The sequence below is a fragment of the Oryctolagus cuniculus genome, chromosome 2 (genome assembly GCF_051225735.1).
Source record: "Oryctolagus cuniculus isolate XC-2025 breed Fujian yellow rabbit chromosome 2, ASM5122573v1, whole genome shotgun sequence".
NCBI lineage: Eukaryota > Metazoa > Chordata > Mammalia > Lagomorpha > Leporidae > Oryctolagus > Oryctolagus cuniculus.
Window position 1 is genome coordinate 69,577,630 of NC_142868.1, and position 20,524 is coordinate 69,598,153.

Consider the following 20,524-nt stretch of genomic DNA (forward strand, 5'->3'; position numbering starts at 1 on the left):
CCAGTTGGTGGAAGATACTCATATTCGTTCTTTTTCTCTTTCTCTGTCTTCTCTTTCTGTCCCCTTCTCTCTGCTCTTTAAGTAAATAAAAATAAACATAAAAATGAATCCACATATATTAATTCTACTGTGCTTCTTTGGAAAGTTGTATATATTTGTAATTCAACAGTTAAATAGCATTTTAACTTTTAATCTGGGGTTATGTTATTGGGGTGGTGTGGGTGGGGTTGTGGGTTATGCTATTGAAAATGGAGAAACAGGGAAGAACTTTGGAGCGAAGCAAAATGGGAACAAAGGGGACAAACCAAGAAGAACTGTGCAGGCTCACAGGGATGAAGGAGAGAGAATGGCTCTTCATTCTTGTTGTCACTCAGGAAATATTAACAGGTACCCTTAGGATTTTGTTCTTTTATCAGTTGGACGTTTATTGAACATTTATTCTGCCCCAGCTTCATTTCTAGGAGGTGAGGATATAACATGGATCCAGGTGGTCTAGGACCCTGTAGACACGGAGCTTACATTCTTGTGGGAAAGATGTATTTGGTAGTCATTGCCTTGTTAGCATCTTTCCCCCCTCTCCTATTCTAGTGCTTCTTCCTGGGTCTGATATCATAAACATTGTCTGGTTTATTGAGACATAACCTGGTCCTGCCTCTAGCTTACTGAAACACTTGCAGATGGAAATCATGTATCATAAATCATGCACCAAGTGATGATTGCTTGGCAAGAGTTGTAAGCTCAGGCATTTCTAGTGGCCAGGAGGGTCATATATATATATGAAAATGGGCCAGGTATCATACACTTAGGAGTTACAGGTATGCTGAACAGCTGTTGAGTTCTGTCCTATCTAAAGGCATCTTAATTCTTTTTTTCAATTAAAGAGGATTCATTAAAACCTGCCTGTGACTTGAGTCCATCTATGGGTCACCAGGTTGGTACACCTGATGTAGATCATTCAATGTTGCTAACTTGTTAGGATCAATCAATCCAATGCCAACATCACAGGGATGGGTTTGAGATTTCCTGAACTCACTATTTTCTGATGCAGGGACAAAAGGCATTAGTTTCTTTCACCCTTTGGGTTGGAGTTCAATCTCTAGAGAAGGTATCTGAAAGCATGAGGAAGTATCTTTTTATTATCCTGATTTGTTCAATACTGTCCATGAGGGTAACCAAGATGTCTTCCTTCCTCCTAACTCTTACTTTGTACTTATTTTAGCCCAAATGAAAAAGTTTCTTTTCAAGTGGACTCTCTTCCATTGCAGGATCCATAATAATGCAAATTTACTTTTGTCGAACAGCTAGCATTAGTAGAATCTGAAGGTGCAATGAGAAACAGGTACTGGGGTGGGAAGACCAGAGCCTGTTAAAAGGCTAAAGTGACATCAGCTTTGCCACGTGTTTCACATGTGTGCCCTGTCTGTTTCCTTACTCCTGACCTCAGCTGGGATTCCATTTCATTCCTGCTGGCTGGGCTTTCCTGACCTGGGACAGAGTGCATCTGTGTGACTCAAATATCACGGTGCTCTGGATGGGCTCCTCAGAGCAGCAAGGTATGAGTTATAAATATACATGGTGATTGCCTAACATTTCACAGCTCTGTGATCTTGTCAATATTTACTCTCAGGGATAGAGGTTAGTTGGCTGCTATTCTCTGCTAAGCAGATTTGTTCCTTTTTGCTTTTGAAATATATTGCACAATGAGAAAAGTCCACTCCAAACATCTAAAAGTTAATTTTTCTTGGTGATTAGCAAGCACTGATTAGAGAAGCATGCATTCCAAACTTGACAATCTCAGAGTTTATGACCTGCTTCGGCCTGGGATTATGAAAGGTTTGGGCCGAATATTGTGCTTGTGTTCAAAGTAGTTCACATCCTGTAAAAACAAAGGGTTAAAAGAGTCCCTCAGTGGAAGATGAATTTTGTAGGTAAAATGAAATGAACAGTAATTATACGGAGAGGATTGTTTACCACCATGTATTGAGACTACTAACACGGGTGGTGGCAGAACCACAGTGATTTCTTCCTTTCAACCATGTATTCACCAAGTGTTCAGGCACTGGCTGATTTGGCTTCAGAACAATTAGAACCATGGTTTAGATGCATGTCTTTAAAAGAAAAATCTGATAGTGCCTTCAGGAAATAACAAAACAACAAGAGCTGGACTTGGGAAAGGAAAAGAAACTGTGCTGTCATTGTCTCATTGTCAAGAACACTGTGGCCAGAATGGAGAATCCAATACTTACTTTTGTGGTGAGCTAGGAATGAGACCCCGCAGCTGTCCATGGAGTGCATCTTGGATATTGCTAGTTGAATAGAGCCCAATGGGTGAGTTATAGGAAGCGCTCACTACCTGTCTTTTGTCATCAATGTTTGCTGCTGCAACAAAAGGCTGGGCCCTTCTGTTGTGCGCGGTACCAATGGGTCTGAATTCCTGTACAGTGGCAGACAAAACACACAGAGCCAGAGTGCACAACAGAGCCATTAATGAGCGAAATCAACAGCCTCGTTATTGTTAATACAGGCATCTTTACCCACTACGAGATTAATGCAGGGGTTAAAGGAGCAGTTATGCATCAACCTTTCTATGATTTCTTCTCAAGTTTACATGTGCTTTGTTCATCTGCCAAATGTCAAGGTGCAAAGGAATTCACCGGATTTTAAATGTTATAAAATAATTCAAGCATGGTCTCTCATCTGTCTCCTACTGAATTCTTTGTCTTGAGCCTTTAAGAAAATCTAATGACATGTTTGAATTTGAAAATTCTGTGTCAGAAATAAGATTTTTGGCATAGAAAAATTATTCTTAACATCACTTAAGTAGAGCTTACACATAATTTTCCTTTTATGGCTTAATAAACTCCCCACTCATTTTAAGAAATGGGGAATTAAACATTCAAGAGAATGAGCATTTATGAATAACTTTACTGAGTCATTTTAACTAACCTGGGTAAAATCTTGTTATTTTTTTAAAACATATAAGAGGCCGGCGCCGCGGCTCACTAGGCTAATCCTCCGCCTTGCGGCGCCGGCACACCGGGTTCTAGTCCCGGTCGGGGCACCGGATTCTGTCCCGGTTGCCCCTCTTCCAGGCCAGCCCTCTGCTGTGGCCAGGGAGTGCAGTGGAGGATGGCCCAGGTGCTTGGGCCCTGCACCCCATGGGAGACCAGGAAAAGCACCTGGCTCCTGGCTCCTGCCATCGGATCAGCGCGGTGCGCTGGCCGCAGCGCGCCGGCCGCGGCGGCCATTGGAGGGTGAACCAACGGCAAAAGGAAGACCTTTCTCTCTGTCTCTCTCTCTCACTGTCCACTCTGCCTGCCAAAAAAAAAACAAAAAACAAAAAAAACCAAAAAAAAAAAAACAAAAAAAAACATATAAAAAACATATAAGAAAAAACCCAAACTCTTAATTTGGATTATGCTAGCACCTTAATAATTAGGAAAATAGTGCAAACTAGAAGGCATTTTATGAAAGCAGGATTATGTGGAAGCCCTTCCTTTTTATTGTGATGGTCTCGTGCTGTGTGTTTAAAGAGCTCTTCATGCTTATTCAGTTTCACAAAGTTTGACTTTTTATCCTAAGCAACAGAAGAAAACCAAAAGGGAATGCAAAAGTACATGTGCTGAATTCCATGTTATGCCATATTTATACCCTGCTTTCAACAAAAACAGTATGGGGACCAGCACTGTGGCACAGCAGGTTATCTTCAGTGCTGGCATCTCATATGGTTACCAGTTCTAGTCCTGGCTGCTCCACTTCCAATCTAGCTCCCTGCTAATGTGCCTGGGAAGGCAACAGAAGATGGAACAAGTGCTGGTGTGCCTGCACCCACGTGGGAGACCTGGATGAAGCTCCTGGCTCCCGGCTTTGACCTGGTCCAGCACTGGCTGTTGTGACCATCTAGGAAGTCAACCAGTGGATGGAAGAGCTCTCCTCTCTCTCTCTCTTTCTCTCTCTAATTCTGACTTTCAATATAAATAAATAAGTCTTTTTTTTAAAAGTACATGTGTGCTGTTTCTCTTTACAGACCCTTCTATTTGGCAGACTTAGTGAGGTAACCCTTGATAACATCATTTTCATTCACACATCCATGTCAATTTCATTTACTTTTGTACCTGTGCCACCATATGTATTCTCTTGAAATAATACTGAAAGAAGTCATTGTCATTAACAAATGAAAAGATCCTGTAACATTCTTGCTTATGTCATGTTTTTCTTCTTTTCGTACAGATGAGTCAGCGGTGGCATGGGGATTTCTGTTAGAAAAGAGACTGTCAGAGATGAATAATGATGGGAGGAGGTATGGGAGGGTCTGCTTCTCTTAGAACCAGAGGTTTGCATGGAGATTCTTGTCCTGTGAACATGAACAACTTCCTGTAGAGACTCAGGCTGCAAAATGCTTGCTATTGGTTTCCGTGAGCAGGCATAACCATCACACATGCTATTTTTCCCCCATTTCAGCCTGTTAGTAACTCCTTTAATTGTTGGAAAACAGGACAGGGAAAACGGGGCTTCCAACACCAGGCCACGGAGTCTGACTCCAGCAGCCCCCACTCTCCTGGTACTTGACACCTGTGATGTGGCAAAGAAAGCATTTCTCTCATCAGCCTTGGGCAGCAGATTGTACAGCTTCCTTAGCCCAAAAGGAGGGCCTGAGTTGAATACAATCTGGCTGATGAGTCCATCTCGTGATCAAATGCTCTGATTCCCTGTTCACTGGATGTTTTTGCTCCATAATCATGGCTCATAGCTGAGGAGTTGAGTGGCATTATTGTTGCTGGCAATAGAGAGCAGAATGACTGCAACAACCAAATGTGGCTTTAGAAAAACGCCAAATCCTAGGACATGCAAAAATGTGTGCAAGCATTTATAGTGGTACAATCTGAGTCTTTTGGTTGATTTAACACTAAATTTGGATTGTCTGTGTTTTCTGGTTGTGATCAGCCATTATTATGGCTGGAAATAATTGTAAGTAAATGACAATGGTTTTGATACAAGTCTTTGTAACTTTTTGATATGAAAGAAGATAAAAGGCTAATTGCCTAATTTAGTTTTGGTGGATTATAAATCTTTCAGGCTTGCTGAAGAGTGAATCAGTCAGGATTGAAGAAATTAGACTTTGTGGAACTTAGGTTTCTCCCTCCCTCCCTCTCTCTCTCTCTCTTTTAAGAAAGTATGGCATGCTTTACGATGGCTTTATGGGGAAAAATACTCTGCCCTTATTTCTCCTTAGTCTTAAAATGATAACATGGACAGTGACTGTCCTGTAAATGAGACAGCTCCTGTGAAAATGTTTGTGCAACAATAATGTCTACTATTACTTCCAAATAGCACATAAATTAATTAGCTCAAGCTTTTTCTTTGCCATTTTCATTTTGGTTACATATATTACAAAGGTCACAAATGTGTAATTTGTTTTAAAAATCCTTCTTTTCTACTCAGATCATAAAAGCAAGGGTTTCTGATATGGGCTTCAAACATTTTTATTTAGGCTTTGCAAAGCATTAGTTTATGGGCTTCTAAAGTCATTCCAAAAAGCACAATACAGTGTATACACAAAAGCTAAACAGCCAATTTAAGTATGGCACTGAGAGGCAATATTCTATCCAAGTCTTACATCATCGTTGATGGTCAAACAGAATCAAAAGACAAAGCCAATTAGAAGTTTGCCATTCCATTATAGTTCCTTTTTACTTTTTCTGGAAAATCATGAGGGACAGAAAATACCAGTGATTTTTTTTAATCTAGCAGTTAATATGAGGGTACTTCAAAAGGTTTGTAGAAAATGGAATTAAAAGGTAAGTTTTTTTGGTGCAAAATAAAAAAAATGATTTATTTGAATGGTAAAAGTGAGAAAGAGGGAGAGAGAGAGAGAGAGAGAGAAACATATAGACAGAGAGAAATGGCCACAATGGCCCAGGCTGGTCAGGCTGAAGCCAGGAGTCTGGATCTCCATCTGGGTCTCCCACATGGGTGGCAGGGCTCAAGCCCTTGAGCCATTTTCTGCTGCCTTCCCAGGTGCATTTGGGGCAAGTTGGATCAGAAGCAGAGTAGTCTGGACTTGACGTAGCACTACAATATGGAATGCCGGCATCACAGTCAGTGGCTTCACCTGCTGTGCCACAATGCCTGCCCTGGTGCAAAGCACATGAAGGGCCTTCAAAACGTTCACGAACGTTTATATTATGAACAACTATGCATAGGTTTCAAATTTTTTTTGCACCACAATAAATTTATATTTTTGGTTAAACATTGTTTTAATTCAAGAAGCAGAGAGACAGAGACAGGGACAGGCAGAGAGAAAGATAAGCATTCCCATCTGCTGGTTCACTCCCGAGACTGAAGCCAGAAGCCAGGAACTCAGTCTAAGTAACCACAAGGCTGGCAGGGACTCAGCCATTTGAGGAGACATCACTGCTGCCTCCTGGAGTCTGATTGGCAGGAAGCTGGAATCAGGACACGAACTCAGACTCAGACCCCTGCACTCTGATATGGGACATGGGCCTCTTAACTAGCATCTTAACCACTAGGCCAAATACCTGTCCCTAAACTTATCTTTTAATTGCCTTTTCCATAAACCTTGTGAAGTACCTCATTTAGTCCAGCTCTTGTGTTTATTCTATCCAGACAAAGCCATCCAAATGATTCTTGTCTCTTAGGAATTCAGTAAGTCATTATTCCAATAGTTAACACATTTTAAAATTATTATTATTCAATGTTAGGAGCTTATAGTGAGAAAGACTATTTTGAGTTAATGGGATGCTAAAGCTGCCAGAGTGAAAGCTAAGGAACTCGGCAGAGTGTGCAGGCACCAGGAGAACAGGGCTTTTCCCAGTGGCCTCCCAAGTCCTTGGAATGACCCCAGCAGTGACAGCACTCAAAGACGGCCACCTTCCCCTGATAAGCAGCCAGGCAATTACCATCTCCAATGGAAACCTAGTGTTTGATTCAACTATATATGAAAAATGATGTGGAAGCATGAAGTGAGCACACAATGAGGAAATTACTGTATTTCAGCAATTTATGAAATTTATGAACAATCACTCCCTCCTCATGCTCACCTCTCAAATGGAAAAGAAAGTTGACCTTTAATCATTTTTCCCTCCAATGGTTTGTTTCAAGTGTTTCCTGCATCTCACTGGGGAAGAGTCAGTGGAAATAGTGATTATGAACGTTTACTTCATATAGGCTGCCTTTCAGCTGTCAAAATATTGCAGACTGAAGGTAATTTTCTGAAAATGTAAACTAGTTAGCTCCCACACCACTGGCCTGTGCACGGCAGGACATCTTTATTATGAAAGGACACCATCCTTTATATGTGAAAGGAGACAGCTTTCTTCTTGGTTGGAGAAGAATCATCTTTGTTTCTGAGATCATCTTTCCTCTTTTGTGATAGGCCCATTATGCCTTTGAGTTGTTTAACATTAAAAAGATGAGGATCATGGTCCATATGAGAATGGAAGCTTTGCTAAGGGACAGGCACTTGTGCCTTCAGTGATGCCTGGTACAGAGAAATGCACGTATGCGGCTCAGGGACTATTTTCAGGCTTGTGTGCCAGAACTTGATTCAATTGCTGGGAGTTGCTCTAAACAACTTCTGTGGTCTCCTTGAAGCCTAAGATTCATGTCTAAATTCATAAAAACAAAGTTTAACTATTTAGAGATAGCATGCGAAACTGAAAAAAATTAAATAGTAAAATTTTATATCAATTACCACTATAACTATTTAAGAAAAAGCTCCATAAGCCTAAATCTACATATCAGGAAAAAGACAAAAAATAAATACACAAACATTTTATCATTTACGACTGGCCTTGGATAGTCAGATTTTTTTTTAGCTAGTGCTACCACTTTTAAAACAAACAAAAAAGAGTATTTTATTCTAAAGGCAAAGGTCACATAACTTAACAATAAGTGTTTGACATGGGTTGAGAAGTGAGAATTTAAATATTGTATTGCTCAATGACATTTAACTTTTCATCTATAATATTCACACATTAGAGCACAATATAAATTAGCATTTGTTTCTCAGACTGCACAGCTTTGTGGTCTAGAAGATTCACCTGTCTCTAGCCTACTCTGTTTGGGTGTTTGTGTGGGGAAAGCTATCTTTATGCATGCTTTGTACCACTTAAAGAAAAGCTAAGGTATATAACCATTGCTTAGCTTTTCTTCAGTCTCAGTTCACAAATTAAATTTACTCTTTGTTTTTTATCATCATGTTTTGTTCTAGTTTGTGCTATAGGATTTTCAGCTAGCAAAGGATGCATTGAAATGTAGCTATCTTGTGTAGGGAATGTCTGTTCGGAAGTACCAAATCATGTGAACTGGTCATGCAGAAATCCGCCCTGAGAATCTCATAGGGAATAGAAATCCTTTGGTCCATTAGGAGGAGAACTGAAATTGTTCTTATCGCTGAGCTCCTCAAACACTGGCCTCTCTGGAGGATGCCAGTAAGAATTAGTCATGACTCAAACTAATGGAATGTTCAAAGGCTCTGTCTGACTGGTTGCTGTAGCCCTTAATCTAATCTTTACCTTTTTTAAAAAACCAATTTCCTGTCTTTTCTCCCATTTGTGGTATCACAAATACCCATAATTTCTAACCTCCAAATGCAGGATGCATTGGCTAATAAATGACTGATGAGAGGACAGAATATTTAAAATTAGGATTATACCTTAATATCCAATTTTTGGAATAGTCATATTCAATGATTAATACTTGTAGGTTTCTAAAAGAGGCCTTGTTGGAGCTGCATTTCAGAGAACTACCCTTGGACTCCAGTTCTGGGGGGGAGGTTAGCAACACATAGGCTCCCAGCATGGTCTAGGTTGTCTTATACATAAGAAATACTTGGCTGAGCCTGGGAAGGCAGCAGAAGATGGTTCAAGCACTTGGGCCCCTGCAACCCATGCAGAAGACCAGGATAGTTTCTGGCTCCTGGTTTCAGCCTGGCCCAGCCCTTGCCATTGTAGCCCTTTGGGGAGTGAAATTAGTGGAGGACGGAAGACCTCTCCTCTCTCTGCCTCTCCCTTTCTCTGAAACTGCCTTTCAAATAAATAAATGAATCTTTAAAATAAATAATAAGTAAATACTTGCTGAATCACTTGCATGCTAGGGTGGGAGATGCAGCCATGAGTAAGGCTCACTGGAGAGCTGGTACTTTGACCAAAGCTGTCTAATTGGCTCCATATCTTTTATCTTATATTGATAAAAATCAGTTTAAAAATTAGAAGAAGTTTTGAGTGAAAAGTTAGTTTGCAGAAGGAAAAAGTGCAATTTTGGATTTGTGGTGTACATGGGAAAGGGAATAAGAATTACATCCAGTTTGTCCTGGTGATAATAAGAGATTGAGTGGCCAATAAATGAATTTGTGTGGGCCTTAAGCATCCCCTTTGTTGCAGCACCATTCAGTCTCTTTTTCTCCTGTCTGTCTCCAAGAGTTTAGCTGATGAGGGTGGGAGGAAGCAAATAGGCTTGGGCTTTACTGCTAAGGGCAATATGCAAGTGAGAGCCCTGCAGGGAGAACTCTAGTTTCCCTTTCCCAACCTTTTATCCTATCAGAGAAAATGTTGATTAGTGATATTATGATTCACCAATCCACTTTGGATTAACAGGGTAAGCCCCCATCAGAATTCAGATCCCTTCTCTATACTTATTACCTGTTTCATCCATTTTAACTTAAAATTTTTTTTTAAGATTTATTTATTTACTTGAGAGGCAGAGTTACAGACAGAGAGAGGTAGAGACAGAGAGGTCTTGCATCCGCTAGTTCACTCTCCAAATGGCTGCAATGGTTGGAGCTGAGACGATACAAAGCCAGGAGTCAGGAGCTTCTTCCAGGTTTCCCAACATGGGTGCAGGGGCCCAAGCACTTGGGCCATCTTCTACTGCTTTGCCAGACCATCAGTTGGGAGTTGGATTGGAATTGGGGCAGCCAGGACTGTGCTGCAGGTGGATGCTTAACCCACTATGCCACAGTGCTCGCCCTCCTCTTTGACTTTTGCTCACTCACCCTGAAGAGCAAAAAGTCTCAATATCCCTCTCAACTCCCAAGATCATGTGTACGTTTGGTCCTCAGAACTGGTCCAGGGCAGTGCTAGAAAAGGCACAGTTCATCTATAGGCCCTTGAGTTCCTTTCATTCACCAATCACCTATTTATTGAGTGCCCACTGTGGGCTCTGCCTTGGGAATCCAAAGAGAAGAGAACAAACTCAGGGCTCCTGCTTTCATGAATATTTTACATCCATTCACTCCTTTTGGATTTGTTTGCACCTCTTTTTGCTCTTAACAAATTTTAGGCTCAGACCCTGACTTCCCTTCAGTCAAAAAGTCTAGGACAAAAATCTAATTTTAAAATCTAACTCATTCCCTCTAAAGATTATTATATTATTATAATATTATATTACTATTATATTACTCGGGATGTTTCTCTACCCTGGGATGAGGGGTATTTTAGTGAAAAACAGAGCTTTGGTACACATGATGTGTCATGGCCCTTGTTACAGTCTTGAGGAGGGAGTTCCTGGTCTCTAGGAAGCCCTATCACATAGACAGCTTCTTGGGTCACCACTGAGAAAGGGCAGGAGGCTTCCTGGTCACAGCTTGGAGGCACCGGGGAACCTCACTAAGAGTGAATGCTCCCACCTAGTTGTGTATCTCTCTGAGTAAGTCAATGTGCCAAGTTCTTTGCATTATTTTGTTTAAATCATTGGGAAAGCCCTGTTATTTTATATTTATTTTATGCAGAAGAAAATAGAAGCTTAAGTAGACCATGGAAAGCTGAAAGAACAAATTCAGAAGTTGATCCTGACAGGGGAAGCATTGCTGCAACAAATGTGTCTTCAATTCACTTTCATTAGATGCATAGGAAAACCACACACTCATAACATCTACTCAGTTTAGGACTAGTACTTGTTTCAAAGGAGATATTAGATTTAAACCTCTGCACTTCTATACCTTGGGAGCTTCGAAGTAGAAGTTCTAATTCCCTTTTCTTAATTAGATTTTTCAGTACATCCCAATCGAGGTTTGATTTAATTTTGGTTTTTCTTGGACCTTTTGACACTGACCACAGTTAGATAAATAATCAGATTAGATTAGTTTAGCTCTCTAGCTAGAATTGCCTCAAGGGGAAATCCTTTATCTTTTGCAATTCAGCTGTCTGGGCAGAATCTCACTATGATAACACAATGTAAAACTCTTCTTAGAGCAAATCTAATTATAGAATGCCAGAATTTAGAATTAAAGAAGAATGTAAAATAAGATCTGGGGAAGATCTTGAAGGGTTGAGGTTCACAATAACTATTAGATTGGAGACACCTGTTTCAAATGGTAAATTCCACTTTTTGTTTTACTTTGCTTTAACAAGTTGAATTTCTTGGATTACCTCACAGCCATTTGGCAGAAGTTCATCATAAGAACTGAAAAAGTGCACTCTGTGGAGGTTTAGCCAAATTTTCCTTATGAGAACATATTTGTCTTTTAATAAGATGTTTGCCTAGCCATACTTTTCTTTTTCACTTGGTTTGAGAAGACATAGCCAATGTAAATTAATCACAGAGAGTAAAGACACAACTGCTTCATTGGGTGACCTGTTCCAGTGATTACATTTGCCTCTTCTCCCTCTGGGAAGGCATTCCCATCATTTAAAAGGAAATATATCATGTACTCTAAAATTCATACCTGTGGTTCTGATTCTAAGTTGATTTTAAAAGGATGAGCTTTCCCATCTTCAGAGACCTGTGGGGACCACAAGCGAGTGTCCGCTCTGTAAAGAAAATAAATTTCATAAACTCCAAATCTGAATGGTACTTCCAGTTTTAGCATACTTTAATTTCCCATTATGTTTGTGAAAATAGCAGCAACTCACACTAATTTAGACAAAGCAATTTTTTTGTTTATGAACATTATTCCCTATTTTCCCACCCAATTATTTTTTGACTTTAAGTGTTCTTTTGAGGAATCTAGAATGGATCAAGGCTGCATGGAGTACACTGTGAAGTTTCTGGAGAAAGTTGGCTTCTACTGCATGTGGGAAACAGTACAAGAGAGATTCTGAAGGTGCACTGTGTAGATCGCCATGAGGCAAATGCCCTGAATCTCTTCTACTTCCATTCTGGCCTACCCAAGCTACTACGGGAGACAATAGGTGATTTGCCCAGTGCATTTGCTATTGGCATTAAGAAAAATGTCTTTGTCCAACCCTTCTCATGCATCAACCTACAACCGTGTGGTTCCAAAGGGACTGCATGCCTGGTAGGAACACAGGTTATGCATAGATAGAGAAAGAATGTATTTCACCCCATGAAATGGCAGATTGGCTGGATGAGCCTTCTGTACCACAGCCGGGAAAAGTGTCAACACATGGTGACAGGATAACCACAAATTCCCATGGTAAGACATCATTATTTTCATGGCTTAGTTTCAGATTATGGGTCTGATGGCAAGAGATTAAGTTCAATTTCCTATTATTTATTTTTTTGGTCAGAAATGTGCCAGTGTCTAACACATTCATGTATATACTTTCTAACATTCTTCTGGACCGAATTGTATACAAAACAACCAACAGCGTCCAGGAACCAGTTTTTAACATGATCATATTTTAGAAAATCAAGTGATTCTTTTAGGATGCTATTTAAATTCCATCCCATTCTCCAACCACATTGAGAACAGCAGTATAACTAGTTGAGCTGTTCAGAGCTTTGTGGTGTATTTTCATAGTCAATACACTGTGTTAGTACAGGAAAAAAATTTTTTTTAGCCTCTCACATCCCAGAGAATTGTTTTTAGAAATGGTTTGTCAACAACCGGTTTGACTGATGTTAGGGAAGAAGAGACTTATGCGACTGATACATAAAAAAGGCAATCAAAATTCCAAGCCCTGTGACACTCTTTCACACTGGGAGGACGGAACCATTTATAGTCTGGTTCAGGTTCTCCTGCAAAACAGATCAAATTTTGACACTGTCAATTAAGAAGCACCTGTCAATTTTGAGACACAGCTGGTGTGCTGCTGCTTTAATCCTGTCCTGTGCATCAGCATGAGTCATGGACTCTGTACCAAAGCCATCAATAGCCAGGATGACATCACCAGGACACAGGTTGGCAGCTGCCGCCTTGCTTCCTGGAGTAATCTGGAAGAAATCATGGCATCATTAAAAAAAAAATCTTGTAATATCTTGAGTTTTGCATCTGATATTTGTATTTCAACTTGGTAACATTTTTCATGTTTTGTTGGGTGGGTAATCTTAAATCTAACTTCCAATAGCTCTTAATTAACTGTGTTAACTCTATTCTCCTATTATGTTAAAAAATCTGGTTTCTACTAACCACATTTCATCCAACATCACATCTCTTATTCTCTTTAAAACTTTTTCTTCTCTTTTTTTAAAGATTTATTTATTTATTTGAAAAAGTTACAGAGAGAGGGAGAGAGGTCTTCCATCCATTGGTTCACTCCCCAAATGGCCGCATCAACCAGTGTGGACCCAGGCCTAAGCCAGGAGCGAGGAACTTCTTCCAGGTCTCCCACGTGGGTGGCAGGGGCCATCTTCCAATGCTTTTCCCAGCCCATTAGCAGGGAACTGGATCAGAAGTGCAGCAGCTGGGTCTCACAACAGTGCCCACATGGGATGCTAGCATCGCAGATGGCAGCTTTATCCAATACACCACAATGCTGGCCCCTGAAAACATCTTCTATAACTCCCTGTCTGAATCACATTTTCACTGTTTTAAATTAGTAATTTGTTTCTTTAGCTTTTTTTGTCATCCAGAACTTTATATAGTTTTACTATATTTAAATAATTTTATATTTGAATTGAAATTGCTTTAGCATTCCAATAGTTTATCATCTTTAGAAATTCACATGAGAGCATACAATAGACTATATGCTGTGTCTCCCCAATTCATTTGTTGAAATCCTAATCTTAAATGTGGTGGTAATTGGGGGTGGGAGCTTTGTATAGTAACTAGGTCAGGTTGGGCCCTTATGAATGTGATTAGTGCACTTATAAACAGGATTCAGATAGAGTTACTAATTCTCTTTCAACCACATGAAGACACAGCAAGAAGCTGACTATTTGCAACCTGGAAAAGGGGCCTCACTAGAACTCAACAATGCTGGTAACTTGATCAGCCTCCAGAACTATAAGAAAAAAATTTCTGTTATTTATAGGATACTTAATCTATCTTTTTTGTTATAATAGACTAAACAAATCCAGGGCACATAAGGTGGAGAAATTGGAAGAAAGAATTCCTCTTGCACTTACAAGAAGTCATGTAATATACAAAATTGTAACTTTTCTTCTGAAATCCAAGGAAAACCAAATGCCTTCCAGGAAAGATAAGATGTGAACACAGGCTCACCTGTAGCAGAGCATGGAGGAAGATGTGGCTACTATATTAGCTGTTAAGAAGAATTCATCTATAATTATTAAGAAATTGTTGAAAATTGATAACTAATTAGCATGAGCATATAAAACTCTGTAAACTAAAGACACAAGGGAAATTTACATTCACTCATTGTCTCTTCTCCATGAATGAACAGATGGAGCAAACAGAAAACAACTAACAGAATGGTAGATTTTAATGAAATGACAACAATTACATTAAATCTAAATGATCTAAATACACCAATTAAAAAACAGAGACTATCAAACTAGATTCAAATGCAAGACCAATTTTATGATTTCTACAAGAAATTTACAAGTTTTTTTCTGAGGTGGGGGAGAAAAGGAATACTTAAGGACATAGGGGAGAATATGGTTTACTATTTTAAATATTTGAAAATAGAAAATTTGAAATTAGTACTATGCTGACTGTTCAAGTAAAGGCAATGATTACCTTAATCATTATACCTACTCTGCTTAAGCCTCATGTAGGCCTTACCCTGCCTACTTCTCACAAAGCTGCTGGCTCTGTAATAATCCTGATTTCCTTTCAGCTCCTTGAGTTGACTCAGCTTTTACTCTCTCTGGGCCTTTTCAGGCAAAGGTGTTTCTGCCTGAAATGCTACACCCACTCTTTGCCTGGTTGCTCCTTCTCGTCCTTCAGATGCTGCTTTCTCAGAGAAATCTCCCTACACATCTGAAGTAACTTCTGCTGTCTCGCCCACCACCATTCTTCACCATTGTGCTCTGTTCAGTTCCTTCATGAAAAGCATTTGTACTGTTGCTTGTTTCCTTGTGCATTGTCTGTCTTCCCAACAAGACTGGAAGCTCTTGAGGCTGTACATAGTATGTGTTCACTTGATACTTGAGTTATAACAGTTCAGTTTAGGATTTTTTGACTTTGCCATGGTGGACAAGTGATATGCATTCAATGGAAGTTTTACTTTATATTTTGATTTTTTATCTTTTCCCAGACTGGTCATGGAGATGTCGGGCAGCAGCAATGGGCTGTGCTCCCAGTCAGCTACTTGATCATAGGTGTAAACAACCACAGTGTTGGGCAAGTTAGGTGCATTAGATGCTTTTTTTGACTTACAATATTTTCAATTTATTATGGGTTATTGGGATGTAACCCATTGCCTATAGAATTTCTAATGCTTCTCATTGTATACCCCAATGTAGAAAATTAATGAACACTTAATTGAAGAATGATTGAACAAGCCCCCTAAATCATAGTTCAGAATGAACTAGTCCCTATGAACTCAAAGATTGTGGCTATTAATGTCAACCTACTGTAATGGTAGGAAATTCCCACAGTTTAGATCAGAAAAACACAAAGGACTTAAATCTCAAACTCATCCAGGAACAAACTAGATTGTTCCTAATGCTTTATTTGAGAATTAGTCATTAATTGTTTTTTTTTTTTTTTCAATTTGCTTATTCTAGCTATTCCATTTGACTTTGTGGTTCTAAGAGAGATACAAGTTAATCTAAATAAATAAAATCTCCAAAATGAAACATTTTTATGTGTCCTAGATCTTCCATTTTATCACTCAAATGTTTATTGTACTAATTTTAGTTCTGTAATCATCTCAGTTTAGGGATTATGTTGATTTTTCAATAGGAACAATTGATAGACTCTGGGAGAAGAGAACCAGGGATTATTACAGTTTAGCCTTTAGAAGGATTTTCATTTTCCATGTAGAAATCCTCCCAGTCCCAGAACTGTTAGAAGAACAAGAGTGTCCATTCTCAGCATGACTTGTAGGGATAAAAATAATCCTAAACTTTTAATTTTCTCTTGTTAAAAATCAGTACCTTGTATTCTGAAATATCTAAAGCCAGGATTCTTTTCTTTGAGTTAATACACCAGAAATCTTGGTTAAACATGTTTGCCTTCATTTTTTACTAATTAAAAATATTTTCCTTTAATTGATATGTAAACATATTTTTGTGTATAGTGCATTAATATATAGTTACAAAATAATATTTATATATACATTCATATGTGTATAAATAAATGTAATTTGAGAGGCAGAGGAAGAGAAAGAGACAGAGAGAGATCTTCCAAACACCGGTTTACTCCCTAAATGCCTGCAACAACTGGATCTGGGCCAGTCTGAAATCAGGAGCCAGGGATTCCATCCAAGACTCCCACACTCTCACGTGAGTATCAGGAAACCAACTACTTGAGCCATCATTTTGTGCCTCCAAGGCTGCATATTTGTAGGAAATTGGACTGGAAGTGGACGCAGGACTTGATTCCTTGGATGTGTGTGCCCAAGCAAGGGCTTAGCCCCCTGCATCACAATGTCCATCCCAATATGTTCACTTTTAACACATCACTGAGCTTTTCTAATATGTTTAAGGAGCTTGAAATTACATAATACTCAATTCTGATAGTGAAAAACTGAGCATTTTTTTAGATCTATTAGGTTGAATGAGAAGTAGGATATCTGAACTTAGATATCCATTGAGCTCAGATAATGAATACCTCAGTCAAACATTTTAGATATTGAATGTAACTGAAATGTATTAATAGTATTAATACTCAAGTTAACAATACTACCTTATATTGATGCAAAATGTTACATTTGTAAGCTCCTTAACACACTTTTGACCATTACAACAGCTCTGTGAGAGGCTGGACAAAGACAACTGCCTCTATTTTTCAGAGGGGGAGAGGTATGTAAGGTAACTGCAGCTTTCTACTAAGTTAGGAAAAACTGCATAGCTATGTCACCAGCTGTTTCAGAAATCAGGTAGGAGAACTGGTTGACAGTGATGCCAGACCTCACTTCTGACTTTGTATTCAGTTCCTGAAGGGGGTTGTGAGGAAGAAAAAAGAATGTAGAGAGAGGAATGAGAGGAGAAAACATGACAGATGACTTTACTTCTTCCTACATTTCAACTTTAGTATGCTAGTGACCAAAAAGTGAATGTAAAAGTGGCCTGGTTTTAGTAAGTTAAACTATTGCTTAATCACAAAAATCTGTTATTTCCCAGAATTATTTTATTATAATATTATAGCCTTGTATGATTCCTGTATTATTTTTCACAGTTCATTGTAACTGTTTTCCCAAATTAGAAGAGAGCTACAAAGAGGCAGACAGTTGTTCAATGTGTTATTTATTACTCATGATCATGATCATAACTATTGAAACTACTAGAAAGGTAACTGGATAGAGTACTGCCAACAACCACTGAGCACCATGATTTCAAACTTGTCTGATTCTAAGAATCACCTGGGGTCCCTGTTGAACATAAAGACCTCTAGCCCACTCCAGAAGTCTGGAGTTAGACATCAGAGTCTCGAGAAGAGGAGCCATGGAATTTGTGTTCTAAACAAGTGTGTCAGAGGGTTTCTGTTAAACACATCAGCACATTACTTGGGTACAGTTTGGGAGAAAAATTAGCTTAAAAGTACAGATTAAGCATCTGTAGTGCTCTACTTACCATGGGAGACAGAAGGGAAATAAAAACATGGCTCTGAAATGATTTTTATGCTAAGAATAAAAACGATTGAAATAGTTATGGGGCAAGAGAAGTATATACTGAAGGGCTGCACTGCCCTTCAAAGCAAAACTGTGACAAACTCCATCACTCAGTTGTTCTCCATTGCGTAATAAGCTCCGCATGCCTCATCTGACATCCATAGCCTCCTGCACTGGATGCACTTGGCTGCAATGGGCATTTTTACAGCCATGCCCCACACCAGTTACATCAGAATTTCTGTGTGCACCTGTCCCTGAATGTTTTCTTAAGTTATCTGAGGTGGTTCTAATATACAACCAAGCTTGAGAACTACTTTTGTATTATTATTGACTATATTATTTTACTTCTTAAATCAATCTTATGAAATACTTATCTCTATTTTAAAATGAGAAAATGGATGATCAGAAGTATAAGAATCTTGTTTAGGGTCACACATCCAGTGTGTGAAAACCTGAAGTTCCCACCTAGGTCTGTCTCACTTCATGGCCCAAGCTCCTCGACTATCCCACAATGCCTCTCCTACAAGTAATCTCTTCCCCTGCCTCATCTTATCTCATTGGCTTTGGTTTTCTTGTGGGATCTTGGAAAGATTGTGTCATGTCCCTTCTCTTCAACTGATATGTGGACTTCTCAAAGGGTGGAAATCCATCTAAGTTGTGATTGTATCCTTCACAGTGCGTTTCATATACAAGACCTTCTGCACTAGGTAGACATTTGGAAGACGTCTGACACTTGTGAACATATGAACCAGTGCTTTCATGTAGACACAATTTTTGTTAGAACAAAATGAAACAGAAAAAAAGGTAATCAACCTTTCTATTATAATTTTTCAGCCTGGAATAGGATTGCATTCAACTGTAAATACTCCTTCTAAAAGTTCAAATTTTAAATATGAAAGATGTTAAAGTTATACACTTTTCTATGCAAAAATTAAGAATGCACTGACACTCGTTTGTTGGTCCCCAAGTTCATGTTAGGATTCTAATAATGACCCTGGGTGTGCTCCGAATAGAAAAGAAGAGTGAGAGAGGGAAGTGGTGATGGGGAAGAGAGAAATGATGAGAAAGGGCATACTATCATCTGAGGTATACAATCGCTTTATATATGTACACAAAAGCAGCTTGCCTCCTACCCATACTGGAACTTTATGAAAGCAGACAATAAACATGTAACCTATGATAGCAGATCCACCTTCTGGATGTTCCAAAAACTTAAGAGAGGGACTTCTCAGAATCTTCTTCAAAGAGGAAGAATAGAAGCTCACTTAGATATGTGAAACTTAAACTTTATTCTGTGAAATGCCAAGACCAGTATATATGGTGTTTGTAATAACCACTAAACTGAAGATCCAAAACTTAGGTTTTTCTATTGCACAAAGTATAACACAGTTATTGCCTAGGAATAACTTTCCTATAAATTGTGTGTATCACAACTAATTACTGAGTTCGTTTTAGGATATCCAGTGTCTGAATGTAGTTTACTTTTCATGTTTTTATGATACAAAGATTTACCTGGTTGATTAATTGGATTGTAAACATTGTGGGGTGGGAACACTTTGTCCTAATTTTGTGAACAGTCATTTCAGTTGATGGAGAGAATTGTATTCATCGCCCTCCCTCCTACAAACTTTGGTTGGAGCACCATTGGTTATGAGTTTCTATAGTCTGCATTTGTATAGTGTGGGGCAGGGAGAGGAGAATACAGCTTGTAGGAGGACAAAAGCTGATTTAATTGACTTCAGGAAATTCATTTCGTTTACAAGAAAATTTTGACATCAAGTGTAGACATTGATAGTTCAATTCTTTATATGCTTAAGAACTTACCTAAAACAGATAAATCAACTAACAGCAAAACAAGTTTCATTTATCTTTATTGTGGAGTATTTTTGAGAATACAATGTGTATCTATTTATGACAATCCAGTTATATAAAGAGAGGACAATTTAGTCAATCATTCACATAGTGTATTTATTTACCATACAATATTTATGATTTTCTAGACACTGTACTGGGCACTAAGTGATCCTCAAATTAGAAAATTCCTTCTATGGTCATCAAATGGATGAAATTATTGTTACTAGAAGAAGGCTTGGAAGAAGTATTTGTGTTTCTGCAGACAGAGATGACATTGGGGGAGGGCAGAGAATTCTGGGGGGAAATGATTTCAGAAGCAGAGACACACGAGGGAAATCCTACATGACCTAGCATTACTCCCTATGGGTGGAGAGAGAAGAGGGAAAGAACAGAGAGACAAGGATGAGATGGGGGAAATGCAGTTGGAAACTCAGATTAGGACAAAAGGCAAAAAACCGCAAGTGCCATGCTAAAGGCCACACATTTTATTCTCTGTGGAGTGGTGATGCAAACAGAGATGGCTGGTGAGAATATGCAGGGTGAACTGGAGAAGGACAAATGTCTAGGTGTGAAGGTTTGACATCTTGAATAAAAACAGTGGTGGAAAAAAGGAAAGTTGTTGATCTTGAAGACAGAAACAACAGGAGCAGTGATGACTTGGATGGCACAAAACACCTATCTAGAAAGATCTGAATCCTCTGTGGGATTTTTCACCTCTGTGGACTTCAGAATGAAGGCTTTGGAGGCTGTTAGACCTGGCATCAGATCCTGTCCTGCCACTTGGA

The 20,524-nt window shown here is 39.1% G+C and overlaps 1 protein-coding gene and 1 long non-coding RNA gene across 4 annotated transcripts in view; both read right to left on the reverse strand.

Moving 5' to 3' along the window:
• The window catches only part of PDLIM3 (PDZ and LIM domain 3), a 32,433-nt gene that overhangs the window by 9,469 nt on the left and 2,440 nt on the right, over positions 1–20,524 (reverse strand). For 2 of the 3 annotated variants that reach the window (XM_008250705.5, XM_008250698.5), the window contains exons 2-4: positions 12,986–13,137; positions 11,687–11,771; positions 1,809–1,876 (exon numbers count right to left, since the gene is read on the reverse strand). In XM_008250705.5, the coding sequence (XP_008248927.1) occupies positions 1,809–1,876; positions 11,687–11,771; positions 12,986–13,137 (305 nt within the window). Of the gene's footprint in view, positions 1–1,808; positions 1,877–2,246; positions 2,435–11,686; positions 11,772–12,985; positions 13,138–20,524 lie in introns of all 3 variants that reach the window. The other variant, XM_008250702.5, reaches the window with a different exon arrangement.
• LOC149127825 (uncharacterized) lies at positions 4,069–7,144 on the reverse strand. The gene is made up of 2 exons (XR_016229072.1): positions 7,062–7,144; positions 4,069–4,256 (listed from the first exon to the last, which is right to left on the reverse strand). It is a non-coding gene; the product is annotated as an uncharacterized LOC149127825 (long non-coding RNA).